Source organism: Haemaphysalis longicornis, unplaced genomic scaffold (assembly GCF_048455015.1).
Source record: "Haemaphysalis longicornis isolate Haplotype H1 unplaced genomic scaffold, Haemaphysalis longicornis Haplotype H1 scaffold_1, whole genome shotgun sequence".
In the NCBI taxonomy this organism is placed as follows: Eukaryota; Metazoa; Arthropoda; class Arachnida; order Ixodida; family Ixodidae; genus Haemaphysalis; species Haemaphysalis longicornis.
Genome location: NW_027526203.1, coordinates 278,899,514 through 278,915,019, shown reverse-complemented (window position 1 = coordinate 278,915,019; position 15,506 = coordinate 278,899,514). Strand labels below are relative to the sequence as shown.

The following is a 15,506-nucleotide window of genomic DNA, read 5'->3' as shown; positions in this document are numbered from 1 at the left end:
TTTCGCGGTCTACCTCCCACGCGGTTATAGGCTAGTTATTTAGGTCTTTCCTGTCGTCGGGCACCGTTGGGCAAGGAAGAGAGTACCTCGGGCTGCTCGCAGTCTGGCGTCGGTCTAGACTGGAAAAATTCTTTGAAGTAGTCACAAAATGCCGGCGCCACTTCCTTCTGCCCCTGCGCGATGCCACCGCTGTGGCTGACCTCGCTGATGTTTTTTTGCAGGCGCTGCGCTCGCGCTCGAAGGCTCGGAAGATCTTGGACGGCTGCGCCTCGTACTCGCCCCGCTGCTCGCGGCTGCGGACTAGGGCGCCCCAATATCACCACTCCAGCTCATCCGCAGCTCTTCTTTGATTAGGCGGATGTCTTCTAGGAACTCTCCAGGCCGTTCCTCGTCCGCCTCGACAAGGCCACGGAGGGTCTCCATAAGGCGCCGCTCGTTAGCTTTCTGTTCGGCCGCCTCTCGCCTACCTACCTCCGTGGCACTTCCTTAACCGTGGTTTTAAAGTTTTGACACGAGACCTCGCCGACAGGATTTTCAAGGCCTTCCTTACCCTAACGGTGAATTCGGGATGTTGGATGCAATTCGCGTTCATTACCCAGCTACTGCTGACCTTCATTTGTGAGCGAGCTTGGCCCATTACTATGGAGCAGGAAACGAGCCGGTGGTCGGAGAAGGCGACCGGCCTGACGTTGTAGCTAACTACACGCTGTAGAAAGTCGCCGCTAACGTAAAAGCGATAGGTTCCGGTGTCCGCCCCTAGGCGAGACAATTTACGCCTGTTGGTGGACCTTCCTTTCTTGTTTTTGTGCAATAAATACATACATACATACAGCCGTGCCTGGGGTTCGCCCGGCCATCGCGTGGAGCGCGGCGCGCCCCAGTCGCGATCACGTGTCACGTCAAGTAGGTCACTTTCTCGTAGCACAGATGACAGAGTGCGAGCCGAGGCGTCATGTTTGCCATGGCTCCCCGCTCTGTCGCGGGCACTTTGCACGCAGTAAAAATCTCCCCCCAAAAGGACATTTCCGCTACGTTCAGCACAGGGCGAAGAGAAGAAAAAAGATCCTCTCGAACTTTAGCATAATTGGGAGCACACACACACACGAAACGGGTGAGCTCACCGCCCAAGGTGGCGTCAACTAGCGAGAATCGGCCATCTCCCCCCAGTTCACAGTCGATAATGCTTCAGGATTCTGCTTCCCGGATAAGAATGACCATACCGCCGGCACTACTTTGCGTTCGTGTGTGAAAACACCAAAAGTCATGTGCAAAGCAGCGTACGAAATTTTTTTTAAGAAACCAAAATTTTCACTACTGATGACTAAAACAAAGCTTTCTTGACCTCACTGATGGCGAGTGCTGTACCGGAAACGCACTGCAGGAAAGCCAACTCGTTGATGATGACGAAAATTCAAAACGTTTGGAGAACATGATTTGTGCCCACTCAGCTTCCCTTTAGGGCCTGATATGAGTGGGCCAATCAGAGCGCTCTAGGTGATGGTAGAGGAGGTAGGGGCAAGAAAGGGGTTTATAAGAGAGAACGTGGCCGTCACACGGCATTTCCCACCATGGACGCCAAACGGCTAGGAAGTCCCAGTGCGCTCGCCGGTGAACGCCAACCCGTACGCGATAAGGAAACAGCGGACACAGAATGGCTAGAACGTCAGCGCCTGCATGCCCGTGAACGCAAGCGCCGTCGAAGAGCGAATCAGTCCTATTGCGCTAGGTCTCAAGAAAAATGAAATTAAAGTCACTTGCACGCTTTAATTTTCTGAAATATAATAAACAGCTCGCGGTTTAATCAGATTTCAGAAGCTTGGAGCTGGCTCTACGTTTTATTGAAATATAATAGTCCCGTGAGTTGGTGCGCAGACAACGCCTTGAAGGCGTTGTAAACTTGTATAAGTAAAAATCACCAGGTGCCTAGTAGGAACAGGATAAGGCCTGGCTAAGACCATTGCAATGTCGGATATTGTCAACCGGGGGTGTACATTGCCCGAACATGTCTCTTTCAGAAAGGGCACCAATAGCTTTGCGTTGCGGTTGCTCTGACAGGACGGGTAGAAAGGATCCGATTAGGGGTTTGTACGAAACGCGTTTCAACGGGCCAGATTCGATGGGGAATACATTTTTTTTTGCAACAATTAAACATGTCTTGTGCTTAACTCTGGGCGCTCTACCACTACATACCCTGACGATAACTAACCGGGGTACAGCGAACTGTGCCGTATGTAAAACATGGAAACGTCTTCGTCATAAGAACACGCACGACGTATAATTTACAACCAACCACACATCGGACATATCGAACAGCTGGGGCCTACTACCTTGGCAAGACATAGCGGGTTCTTTCAATTTTGGCGGCGGGCTTATCAGCAAACACGTCGTCAGTGAAATCAAAGCCGGAGGGTCGTCTTCATGCGGGATTCCTCGCGGTCGGGGAACGAGAGGGAAAGTTTATGGTGTCTTTAACTCATTGGCCGTTAGCCAACACAGCCCCTGCGCTCCCCTTTTTGCTCACTGATTACTTGCTAGCGTACGCAACCAACGTCAGCTATTGTCCTGCTTTTCAGCGCTTACGGTAGTGTTGCATAGCATCGACCTCAGCGTTCGCGGCCTTTAACGAGTTTTTTTTACATCGCGGGTGCGCATCGCGGGTGCGCAAACGAAACTGAATGAATTTTTCTGACTGTTATTAAGTAAAGAATCTGCGCTTTGTCGTTCTCGCTTTGTGTGTACGTGAATCGTTGATATTTACTGGAGCTGTAGTGAATCATGTTTGCTTACTTCTAAATCCCATAGTTTGGCGGTGTCCGAAGTGCAACCTGCTTTCTCGTGAAGCATAGGTTATAAGGGTTCCATTCATGGATTTATGTTTACAAAGTATTCTGCATGTAACGACTTCTTAAGGAAAACTCTCCATGTCCGGGTTTGGCTACATCGAAGGAAGTCTCGTGCGTGTGCAGTTCGCTATAAGCGAGTAAGTTCGACTGTACTTCCTATTTTTCTTCTGGGGCAATTAGTAGCTCTAATTGAAATTTATAGTCTGAAATGAATTTTACGCCTTAAACTTGGGCTAACATTATGCCGCTGAGCTGCCGTGAGAGCGTTGCAAGGAAAATAGTTGTACCTCCGAAAGGTATATATATATATATATATATATATATATATATATATATATATATATATATATATATATATATATATATATATATATATATATATATATATATATATATATATATATATATATATATATATATATATATATATATATATATATATATACGAGAGAGTAGACACACGTATGAAAACGATGATTGAACTAACGTTTCGACCGGGGTCCAGACTTCGTCAGAGACGAAGACCGGACCCCGGACCTCGGACCGGACCGGACCACTGACGAAGACCGGACCCCGGTCGAAACGTTAGTTCAATCATCGTTTTCATACGTGTGTCTACCACGGAGCAAGATATGTGGTGTCTACTCTCTCGTGTATTTTTGAAACCAAATCACGGATCTTATTCTTCGCTTCTTCGCTATATATATATATATATAATATATATATATATATATATATATATATATATATATATATATATATATATATATATATATATATATATATATATATATATCTTCCGTGAAACACCCTATATTCACTCACTGCTGCGAAAATGACGTTATACCGCATGTAAAACAAATATACCGACAAAACAAAATACTAATACCAGAAAAACGGTATTTCCAACAGGAAAACAGCGCAAAAAAAACGAAGACTGAGAGTCAAGAGGATTCCCAGACGAGTGCTGTGTGTATCCTTTTGACTCTCAGTCCTCGTTTGTTTTTTTTTGTGCTATTTTCCTGTTCAGAATGAACCAACTGGCCCTACTTCAGACGTTAATTCAGTACAAAAGACATACCGACCTCAGCAAAATATCGTTTATAACTAATTCTTTCCTGAGCATATGATTTGTAATAACCAGGGTTTATTGCCTCTTTTTGTCGGTGGCGCTGTACTGACGCGGTCGGCACGCACTTTAAAGGGACAGCGAGCTTCCCAGAAATGCAGGCTTGGGTACACATCACGCAGCGCCGGTTCTCAGCCTGTTTCTGGCAGGTTGACAGCCGTGCAGGCCAACACAGCCGACGGGCTCCCGTGTTGACCGAAGTAGTTGTGCCGTAACGTTTTCACCAGTTCTTGCACCCTTCATATGCCTATCTAAAGAGCAGGGAACACGTCCTTTAAGACGCATGAGAGTCAAGGGACTTGCTGGCGCTTTTAGAAAGGCGATTTTCATTTTCTTTGACCTTGTGGTCAGGTAACTTGCTCCCGCTCACTTAGGCAACTCAAAAATAGTCAAATGAAATCCCATTGGAGGATATGTTGAGGTGCCCACAACTTGAGTGTCATATTGTGACCAGTTAGTACATGAAATTCTTACCCCGCATGCGTAATACTGCTACTTTAACCATATTCAGTCCCCGGGAGAAACATCTCACGCGTCAGATGTCGAAGTTGTGCAGCGTCTCGATAAGCGGCGCCAATGTCCTTAATAGCTTTGTCAAACTTTCCGGGAACCGATATCTAACAGTAACGTTGTAAATACAAACGCACTCGTAATGTTTTAACAGCTACTTTAACAGCAGTTGGGCTACTACTAGGGGGAGGCAAATTAGCATCATCGTCACATTCATCAGCCTGTTATCATGCCGCACCGACCAAAACTATACGCACGTGCGTATAGTTTTGGGCATGCATGTCGTATAGCGGCATGCAGTCACATGCATGCCGCTCTCGATCAGGTTTGGTCTATTCGACAGCGTGACAGATTGTGGGCATCTGGGGCCCCCCGGTGATAACGGGAACGTTCACCCACTCACCAGTATTCCCGTCTCGCCCCGATCTCCTTTGGGTCCCTGCAAAGGGGGTGGCGAGAAGGGGGAAAAAGACGGAGATCAGCGAGCGTCGTCCGCCGCGACACTGCACTGGGCGGGGACTCGCAGGCACCACACACAGCCACGCACGCACACCGGCAAGAAAAGCAACGCCAACACCGCAGCGGCCAACAGCGCAGCAGCCCCCAGCATGCACACGGCTGTAGCGAACGGGCCAAGGGGGGGAGGGGGGGAGGGCTCTGTTTTGCACGGGGGGGTTGTCGGCCGCCACGAGCCAGAGGCAGGCCGTCTAGAGAGGAGCTTCATAATTACCGGTAACCCTGGGATGCCGTCGGTGCCCTGATTTCGAGGGGGAACGGGTACAGGGGAAGAAAAAGAGAAGCCACGAGTTAGACACCGCTCTGACAGAAGCCACGGGTTGGGCTGCCCGACGGCTCCCGCGGAAAACCTTCGGGCCGACACGGAACAGGTTTGACAGGCATTGGACCACGGCGAAGGAGCGCTTCGGCGGTATCGGGACGGTTAACGAGGCCCCTTCAATCTGCTGAGGACTGTCGTCTGCCTCCTGTCGGTTGTCTGCCACTTTAGTGCGTCGAGTTTTGTCCAGTTTCTCCCCATCCTGACGGTTGCGACACATTTTCAGCGGTAGCCAGTAGTCCACACTAAGTGCGACCCACGAACCGCTGGGCTTTTGTTGAAAGCGCGGGATGGACGCGCGAAGGCGCACATCACCCATTACGCCAGAACATTTATTAAACGAGCTAATACAAGAACAAGCCCCTCCCGTGTCACCGAAATATAATTAGCAAGAAAAGAAAAGATCAAAAATGGAAACGTTTTTTTTTTTTTGAAATGCCGGTTCTTTACTCCGTAGAGGTAAAATGTCACGCAAAATAATATTGAAAAAAAAAAAACTACTTTCCGCTTTGTATCCACTACCCTGTTGAAATGTGTTGATGTTGCAATGTATATATCTGCTTCTGTAGTATGAACAAATCTCAGGATAAATTTTGCTGAATGGTGTCGTTAATTATGTTGCAATATTTTTTAGAATTTTTAAAGTTTTTGTATGTTTTTGATAATTCTGATTTCTTTATTGAGAGATTACTTCTACGGGCACTAAGAAGTTATCTGAGCTTTTTTTTGTATTAAGAGGTAGTCGTGTTAGAAGTGGTCGAAGCTGTCTGCTTGCGCGTTAAATTTACATTTACTACATCGCTTAAATCTAACAATAAGACAAAGAAACAAAAAATAAAGCTCTGCAGTTGCCTATTTTGGCACAGGCAGGAGCATCGCTTGGCGCACGGGCCGATCGAGTATCGCGTTGGACATAGCTTGCTAAGCACCAAGAACCTCGGCTTCACCGCAGCTCTAACTGCTCGTTAGTGGTCCAATAAACCACGGTTCAATATACATATATATATATATATATAGTAGAATCTCGATAAACGGAAATCGCTTAAACGGAACTGCCGCTTAAACGGAACAGTAGCCTGTAAGTTGGTTGGTTTTGTATTCAGATAACGTGAAAAAAACTCTCAGTAATCGGAACTAAAATTTCCGCGTCACCGCGTAAACGGAACCAGCAATGGAACTTCTTGCGAAACCCATTGGCATGAGAATCAGCCTTTTACCGTTCCGGCTGTTTCGTTTTTTTTTTTTCTTCCTCCATGGTTTTTTTAGCCTCGTTGGCCTCGTAAGCCTCGTCGCGTTAGTGGCCAGCCGTGTTAGCGCAACGAATGCAACATCGCAGCTCTTGTTCCAGTCGTTCCGTCTCGATTGAAGACGCCGAGGTTGCAGGGTTCAGCTCCTGCCGCCTCGTTCGTGCCATCATAGTGCTATTCGTGCTTCATTATCGCGTTGCTGTCTTCTAAACTCGACGACTCGTAAGCACTCGCGAAGTTGAGGCCTCTATCCTCAGTGAAGATGCAGTTGCAAGGACTCAAACAACAATAATTGACGCATTTTGTAGTGCACAGCGACTCATTGTTGCCAAATCAACTTTGCGAATGCTGTGCCTAAACCTCTTGTAGTTTTCTTGCATTCTGAAAAAAACTATCAGCTACATTCACCTTCTAGTCCTTAGAGTTCTATAAAATGGTATCAAGAGTGTGTAAGTACATAAATTTGCACTTCCACACATCTCTCTCAGTAAACAAAACTCCTGTTAAACGGAACTAATTTTTTCGGTCCCTTAAAGTTTCGTTTACCGAGAGTATACTGTATATATATATATATATATATATATATATATATATATATATATATATATATATATATATATATATATATATATATATATATATATATATATATATATATATATATATATATATATATATATATATATATATATATATATATTACTTACTTGACTACTCAACGGCTGCTTTCTGGGTTTCCTCTTCAGGCCATTTACATAGGTGTAACGTTAACGCAGCGAACAACGCGCGACGATTTTTTATGACTTAAAAGCTCACTATATTAGAAAAAACCAAACTCAATTCGGTGTAGCAGCTCAATAATCCACTAAATAATTGGGCGAGGAATAAACATTGTCTTTTATTGTTGCAGGCATTGCAAGGTTACTTATAAAAGACGTTGATACTGTTCCTGGTGAATTCAAGGGGACCGCTTTTGCGCATTCTAATGAAAATCTACGAAACTTGTGTGAAGTCAGCGAAGTCTTCTTCTAGCAAGTTATCTGCTGCGTAGTCTTCTTGTACGCAAATAGACAACAAAACAAATAAATAAGCTCTTCTGCCACGGGTACAATGAGCTGTACGCCCTACAGATCGCGGTTTACCCTTAAGTTAGGGATTTAGTAAGCGCAAAAAGAAAAAAGAAAAAAAAAACACGGTGAGAAGAAAACCCCCCTTAAACTGGTACCAAAATCGCAGCCGACTGTGAGCCGCTCATGATCCCTTTTAGAATTCATTGGCGAACACCGTGGCTTTCATCTTAGAAAGGAGTATTTCTTCACTGCGTGGCCCTCTTTCCGTTCTACTTACGGATGACCGCAACGAGTTACAGCAGGAGTACACGCAACTCCTGCAAAGTGTCCCAAAGAGGAGCTCGGAGTACTTACGGGGAGTCCGGGCTCTCCTTTCTCCCCCTTGTTACCCGGCGCGCCACGCTCGCCCTGCGTGACGGAAGCGGCGCTTACCGTACAGCTCCCGCCTCCTCCCCCCGCTGCAGAGAGAGGGGGAGCGGTGGTTACCTTCATTCCGTCCAGCCCCGGTGGTCCCTAGGGGGGAAGAGAAACGCCACGGGTCACTCGACGGCGCAACGACCAGCGGCGCGAGCCACAACGCGGCGGTGGGGCGGGGGTGATATTTGCGAGGAGGCGGGGCTGGGTGCCAGTCATACCACAAACAATCACACCATGCACCTGGCAGTGTTAACGGTACACGTGTGCTCCCATCACCAGTGCGGCCGGTCTCACACCCGGCGGCGCTCCTGCAAAGATGCGCCGCTCGCGGGGAACATCATGGTTAGTTGGCACGTGCAACTCGGGCCGTACGCCTGCACTGAACCTCCGGGCGACCGTTCCGGCACGGCTGTACGTGGTCCGTGGGCACGCTGACGGCGCACTCCTGAACAACGTGCTGCAGTTGCTGGTTTGTACCCTTTCATTGGTTTCCACTTTTTTATTTATTGATTCTGCTGAATCAAAGACGTTCCCCGTCAATAGCTCTCCCGGGCTACTAACTTCGTGCTTTTTATCTCTAAAATTTAGGATGTCCGCTAAGGCTGTGATGAACAACATGCGAGAAACATGCTTGGTTTCTCCGTTTACACAGAGCGCCCTGCCCGCATCTTTTACCCCTTTTCTCTCCTTCCCCTCTGGTAGTCCCACACGAAATAGAACAGGTTAGAGCTCGTGCCAATGATGGAACTGTCTCGCTTGCCCCCTCGTATTTCTTTTGTTTTACGAATGAAAAACTAATGGCCAATAAACAGAATCAAAGCGACAAAGCTCTTTGTTGCAGAGATCATAAATATTTGACAAACAAAAACACGAAGGAACGCCGAGCGCAGTGCTCAAACACAACAAGGAGCACGGGCCAGATAAAAACACGAGCATGTCACGGCACTGTGCTCTGCAGGGCTCCTGTTTATTCGGCAGAGTGGCCAGCAAGAAAGCGATAAAGCGCAAGCTAAGTGTCACCCTTTGCATAAAGCATTCTCGGATAACGGCATCACGCATTTCCTGCTGAGCATGTCCTCGTTAAACAATGAAGCACGCGGAAGGGCGAAGCTTACGAGAAAAAAAAACAAGCAAACAAAAACGGCCGCTGCGGCACGGCTCCTTTACTTTCTGCCTGCAGTCGCAGCGATTATCGACGCCGTGTCATAAATACTGCTAAACGTGAATACGCTTCCTCGCCTCAATTCACCAACTCACTCGAACGCCCCCAGAGAAATGTTCAAGCTGCGAGTATTGTCGAGAAAGCCCCATCTCCGGCCGAACGCGTAGTGTAATTGATGCACGAGCGTAAAGAGGGCCGCCTGCGCTGCGAGGTTCCGCCTAATGCAGCCAGCCTGTGAATATTGCAGAAGAAGACATCGGCAGAAATTCGGGCCACTCTAAAGCTCGTCAAAGAGCCGCCTCTGCGCGGCGGCTGGACCCTGCCGACGGCGGCGGTCGTCTCTGCGAGCGCGGGGATCGGCGTACTAGAAGTGATGGTCTTACCGTGATTCCCGTCCGGCCTTCTTTTCCAGGCAGTCCGGCCAGCCCCACCGGACCCATTGGACCCTGAGAAATGACAGCGGCGTTTTCCCGGGCAATAACCCGACCGAGCCCAGCGCCGTGTCCTGCGGGGCCCCCCGAGGGACTGACTTACCGGTAGACCCATGGGCCCCATGGCTCCCCTGTCGCCCCTCTCGCCCTGCGCAAACACGCGCGCCGCCATGAAAACATGGGCGCAGCCACGCAGAAAACCCTCTCACCCAACAGGCGTTCTGTGTGGCGCGCTTTGCCCCCTTTGAACTGTGCACCACACGCGGCCCAGAAAAGAAAACAACGCACAGTGCCCAGCCTTCAATACCGCTCAAAAAGCGGACACCCCAGAATCCCCGGTTGGCAACAAAGTGCGCGGGCTTTGGGTTCTCGCACTATACCGGCGGAACCCAGCTGTGCTGCTGTCTACATCCGCCTTTTTTTAGAAGCCCTCTTCGAGCGTCGATTCCTAGTTTTCTCTTCTTTGTCTTATATTTCTTAGATCTGCGCCCTTGTATATTTAGTTGTAATTGGAATTTCTAGCCCTCGCTGTCAAGAACGGAAGCGAAGTGTATTATCGTGGCATATGGGAACAACGCCCTGTTCACAGGCGGCTCGTACGGAACACTGGTTCACTTTCTCATACCGCCTTGCATGTGGCGCCAAGTGGGCAAATCACGTCATGAAAACGTGACGCCAGATGAGGCGCCGGCCATTGACGAACAACTCGTATCAGCGAACACTACTGTGAGTCATGCCACGGTTAGCTTTTTGCCGGCCCCCTCCCCATAAATGAATACAGTCGTTTTTTTGTTTACGTTTCCAGGAGGAGACGATTGCGCTTGGATCTGTGCTAATATAGCACAACTGCGATTGCCTTCGAACGCCGTCAATACTTGCAATAACTACACTGTTCACACTACATATGCTGCTCTTCTGAACTCCAGCACAATACATTTAATAGTTAAGCTCAGACAGGGCTCATTTTTACAAATTTGGTGAATTGCAGAAAATCCGAAAAAATATGCCAGCCGACAATTGGTACAACTGCCACAGCTTCAAAAGCAACATTATTCGTGAGAGTCATGCACTTAAACATTAGTTCAAAGAAGTAAAAGCACGTGCTCAAAGGTTCGCACGTTATCATTTATGGAGTTATCAATAATATTGTGTCACATTATAACATTAGCGGGAGCTCACGGATATTAGAACAACTGAAATTCTCCTTTATAAAGCAGGCTAGTTTGGGTGGATTCATCTTCAAAACAGCGCAAGAACGACGAAAACAGAGCGGTAAAGAAGGCACCAGGCGATAATGCAAACGACATTTTAGACAATGTACCAAACTTCGTATAACCGATTTGGGTTTTCGAGGCCTGTGTACGATTCCGTAAGCCAGGATGCATGCACGGGCTTTATTACCACGCTAGTACCGCAGTGTAGCTGAAGTAGCTTGTCACGATCTCATGTGCACTTGATTATGTAGCACTCGTTTAGGGGTTTCCTTGTGACCTAATAATAATAAAGATGTCCAAACATTCCGAACGTAGAGGTAGGTGACAATAGATGTGCGAATGATAGGAGCTCCTCTCCCGCTTCTTCGTTTTCGGTTCCTTCCATCACGGGAAATCTTATATCAGCAGAATGTTGGAAAATTCAAGAATCGTTTTAATTCAGGAGCATAGAGCTCACAGACAAAAAATGCGTCTTTTATAGCACCCATAGACATAGCAAGGTTCGCTCTTTCCTGTAATGTTCTTGTCAATTTCATTTTAACTAAACTTCCTTGAACGGATCACGAAGACAAAATTGGGTAGCTTAAACCTCGCTTCAGTTTTATTCCACTGAAACATTTCTGCCATTACTCAGGCATTAAATATTGTTTAAGAGAGTGAGTGTCAAATTACCCGCTTACTGCGCCGTTATATAACAAGGTAAAAGCACTGTGACGTAAGCCGGAGAGCAGCCAAAAACGGCAGTCAGCTGGCACACTGACTCTGCGCCGTCGTCAAGAAACGAGAATTTGGGAACTCCTGATCAAATCCACTAAAATACAGCAGGGCGCTCCAGTACCGTTACGAGACCGTGCTGCAAAAGTGGTGATTTTTTAATACGTCTTCACTACAGGAAATAGTGTCTTAACCAGCTTCTTAAATTATATTCATTTGTAACGACAACAATGTTAGTCGTGCTTAAATATGACCCGCCGCGGTGGCTCAGTGGCTAAGGCGTTGTGCTGCTGAGCACGAGGTCGCGGGTTCGATTCCCGGCCGCGGCGGCCGCTTTTCTGATGGAGGCGAAAAGCAAAAACGCCCGTGTGTACGAGATTTCGGCGCACGTTAAAGATCCCCAGGTGGTCTAAATTAATCCGGAGCCCTCCACTACGGCGTGCCTCATCGCCTGCGTTGCGTCGGCGCGTTAAACCCTACAATCAATCAATCAATCGCTTAATCATGACGTCATACAGAAATCGAAGGAGATGAGTTTAAGTAGGCTGATCATTTTAATGTGAAACGTGAGGGATAATTTTGTCTCCAGCATGAAATAGTAAGAGCAAGCACATCTAAATAAATTGTCTTGGACAGAATCCCCTTTTTGGATTCATTCGGCGATAATGAAGAAAGGGCTGCCATTAAACTCAGCATTTATTGTAGCAGTGTTGTTACTTGTGACTATACACGATACCGGCAAATTTTCGCGCTTATGAATAAATCTGCTAGACTAGTGTCTGTTCTTAGTTTTTTCTTTTTGGCACGAAAAACACGAAGCCCTAAAAATCCATCGCACCTAACTGTATACCCACCGTTCTTCAACTGTTCTCTACTAACTACTCGTACACTCTTCGTACTGTTCTCCTGTATTCCAACAACGCTTGGTAGAATTCATGGCACAGTTTTTTCGCCAGCCCACGTTTTCGACTACAAGAATGTTCTGCGTGTTTACCGCTTTCCAGATTTGCGCTGAACTTTTAGACAAACTTTTAAGTGAACAAGCAAATGTGTTGCTGTCCTGTTTATGATGAGCACGCAGTTTAGGTTATAGAGGACAGTCCTGCTATAAATTTTCAACTTTGCTGCTTGGTTGTTGCTATAGTGACACAAAAAAGTAGCATTCTTACATCTCATACAAAGGTTTGCTTCTACACAGCCGCCAGCTGGGTAGTGCACTGAATGGCTATTGCTCCGATTTGCTGCTTACCGGTTCGCCTTTTTGGCCGTCAATTCCCTTGTCGCCCTTGATGCCCGGTGGTCCCGGAAATCCTGGCGATCCCTGCAAAGACGCACCAAGGATATACACAAACTTAGGAGCGCCAGTGTGGGAGAAAAACAAGCCTCTAAAGGTAAAATCTAGACGTCGCAGAAAGTTAATTGGATAATACGGCGGCTCCACCTATTACTTCGTCTCGAGAATAACACGAGCTATAACGCTCACCTTCGAATGTGAACAAAATGTCCCGGCGACACACCAGATGGGGACGGGGGCTTCGGTGTCTAATTCGCAGTACTTAAGGCAGGCAACCTAATCCGTTCCAAAAGTGGCACACCAGTTCTGTACGTCGGTACTGAAGCATCCGTCTACTCAACAAGAGGCCGCCGACGCTACTCGTTACAAGTTTTCTTAGACGTGTAGCAAGCAATTCCTAGCCATCGCTTTTAAACTATGTTGCACGCTTGGAAACGTGTCAGTACGAGTAACACCCTCGCAACCAACACCGGTGCGAGGGTACTTTCCCTCAATCCAAACAAACCCGACAAGCCCAGCGTGATAAGAACGGGATCCCTCACTCGAACTGTCTACCCGAAAAAAGCCCGAGCACCATTTCCTTGACGTTGTAAGCTCCTAAAGTCTGACTAAATAGAATCCGCTGGATATGCGTGGAGGATGAGAACCATACCAGCTGGCCAAATATTTCGTAGGTTTAACTCCCTGCTGAACGCATGGGATTTCATTTAAGCCTGCAGGAAGGGGGTTGTGCCGTATATGTAAAATTGAAACAGATACAGATTGATACGAATGCAGATGGCGTAAGCACAGACGGATTGAGTTTTGCAAAGGCGTGCCTGCATTTGCTCGGTCTGCGCAAAACATTTTCAAAACTACGTGCGGCTCTTCACCGCGTTTCGCCGGGGTTGGAGCCCTGAAAGAACAGAGGGCTAGGCGCGAAATTTCTCGCCTCAAGATACAATGTTTATTCGAATATTTGAATGTACGTATTATGTCTTCTAGCGGTACATGCGGGGCAGCTTTCACTCTAGGCCCACCAAACAGAGGTGACCATGTCGGGGCATGACCTGGACAGTCTATGATGTTGGATGTCACCAGAACGCAACACGTTGAGTGGCGACGACGCCAGGTTAAGTTTAAAGAGCCACGCTACACTACTTCTTGAATACACCCATTTGCGTGACATCAAGACAGCCTCCGCTCTTTTCAATATTTATGTCCCACATGGTTGTTAAAGTGGACGCTGCAGGGATCTAACGGCTGGTAACGTTCTGCTCTCGAATGCGCGGCTTACCTGGCGCCACCTTTTATAGAAATCTTGGATTTTATATCGCGAAAGATCTTACTTGGAATACGCATGTCTACTACATAACTGACAGTGCCAACCGCATGCTTAGATATTTGCGCCGGAACTTCTACTTTGTGCCATCGGCTGTTAAATTAACACTTTATAAGTCACTCCTTCGTCAAAAATTAGAGTACACCTGCGCTATTTGGGACTTCGGTAAAATCACGCTTGCCCAATCCATTGAAGCCATCCGGAACCATACCCCTCGTTTCATCTTATCGAACAACAGCCGTAATGCCAATGTCACTTCAATGAACTCTGTTCCTGGCCTGCCTGACTTGCACGTACGCCGCAAATACCATCGTCCTTGCCTTTTACGAATTTTTTTACCCATATCGCTCACCTAAGAGAACAGCTAACACTTCCGCCTTCATATATTTAATCCCGCACAGACCACGTGAACAAATTTGGTGTTCCTTCTTGTCGGACTAACCCATATAATGATTATTTCATCCCAAGAACCAGCGTTGCATGGATTTAGCTTACCGCTTAGGCTGCTGCCATTTCGAAAAATGCCCAATTCAAGACTGCCGTAGAAAATCTATTTTGTTCATATGTTTATTAATACTATGTACAACCATTGTTGATTGCCATAGCACTGTACCCCCCATTTCTTTCTGTGGTACCTCCTGACCCTGAAAGTATTGTAAATAAATAAATAAATAAATAAATAAATAAATAAATGGGTTCACATTGACCCGAAGCATATCTTTGCGAACCAATTAGGTGTCCTGGCGTCGCTTTTTTGCTGACGCTTTGTAGGCGCCGTCTTTTTCTTTTACATTATTTTTCGAATTTCATTTTTGTTAATGGGGGGCATGTATCATTACAAAAGCATTAGCAGATAATGGGTATGTGTACAGCCCTACCACCACTAGAGTTATGTGCGGTCCTGATAGCATCGGTGAGGTGGTTCATACATGCCATCGCGTTTTAATGCGAAGGAAACTTGGGTCAGATTTGAGATAAAATACCAGTGAATCACAGTGATGAGCAGACATCTGCGTTGCACTATTGCATTGGTTCGAAGGAGAAAACTACCGCCTCATCTTTAGGTTGAGCCAAGTTGCTGTTACAGACGAAAGCGTCGAAACATGGCGAGCTTACAGCGTCGTAGAGAGGCTCGTTTAGATAGCTATTTATTTTGGAAGGCTTGCGCACAGGAAGAAATAACCGTTTCAGAAATCCACGTACTTAAATCTGGCGCCGTAATCGTCGCAGCCTTTCAGGGATACAGATGATCGGAATGGCGCATATTGCTGCGGACATCGTTCTAACGCAGCTACTTTATGGCTGCGGACACGGGGTGT

The 15,506-nt window shown here is 46.9% G+C and overlaps 1 protein-coding gene across 6 annotated transcripts in view; it reads right to left on the bottom strand.

Moving 5' to 3' along the window:
• Positions 1-15,506, bottom strand: part of LOC144146608 (uncharacterized) — a 478,728-nt gene that overhangs the window by 30,648 nt on the left and 432,574 nt on the right. For 5 of the 6 annotated variants that reach the window (XM_077678547.1, XM_077678560.1, XM_077678578.1 and 2 more), the window contains 7 exons: positions 12,822-12,893; positions 9,748-9,792; positions 9,597-9,659; positions 8,121-8,147; positions 7,989-8,042; positions 5,213-5,239; positions 4,886-4,921 (listed from right to left, as the gene is read on the bottom strand). In XM_077678547.1, coding sequence (XP_077534673.1) covers positions 4,886-4,921; positions 5,213-5,239; positions 7,989-8,042; positions 8,121-8,147; positions 9,597-9,659; positions 9,748-9,792; positions 12,822-12,893 — 324 coding nt within the window. The remainder of the gene's footprint in view (positions 1-4,885; positions 4,922-5,212; positions 5,240-7,988; positions 8,043-8,120; positions 8,148-9,596; positions 9,660-9,747; positions 9,793-12,821; positions 12,894-15,506) is intronic. The other variant, XM_077678552.1, reaches the window with a different exon arrangement.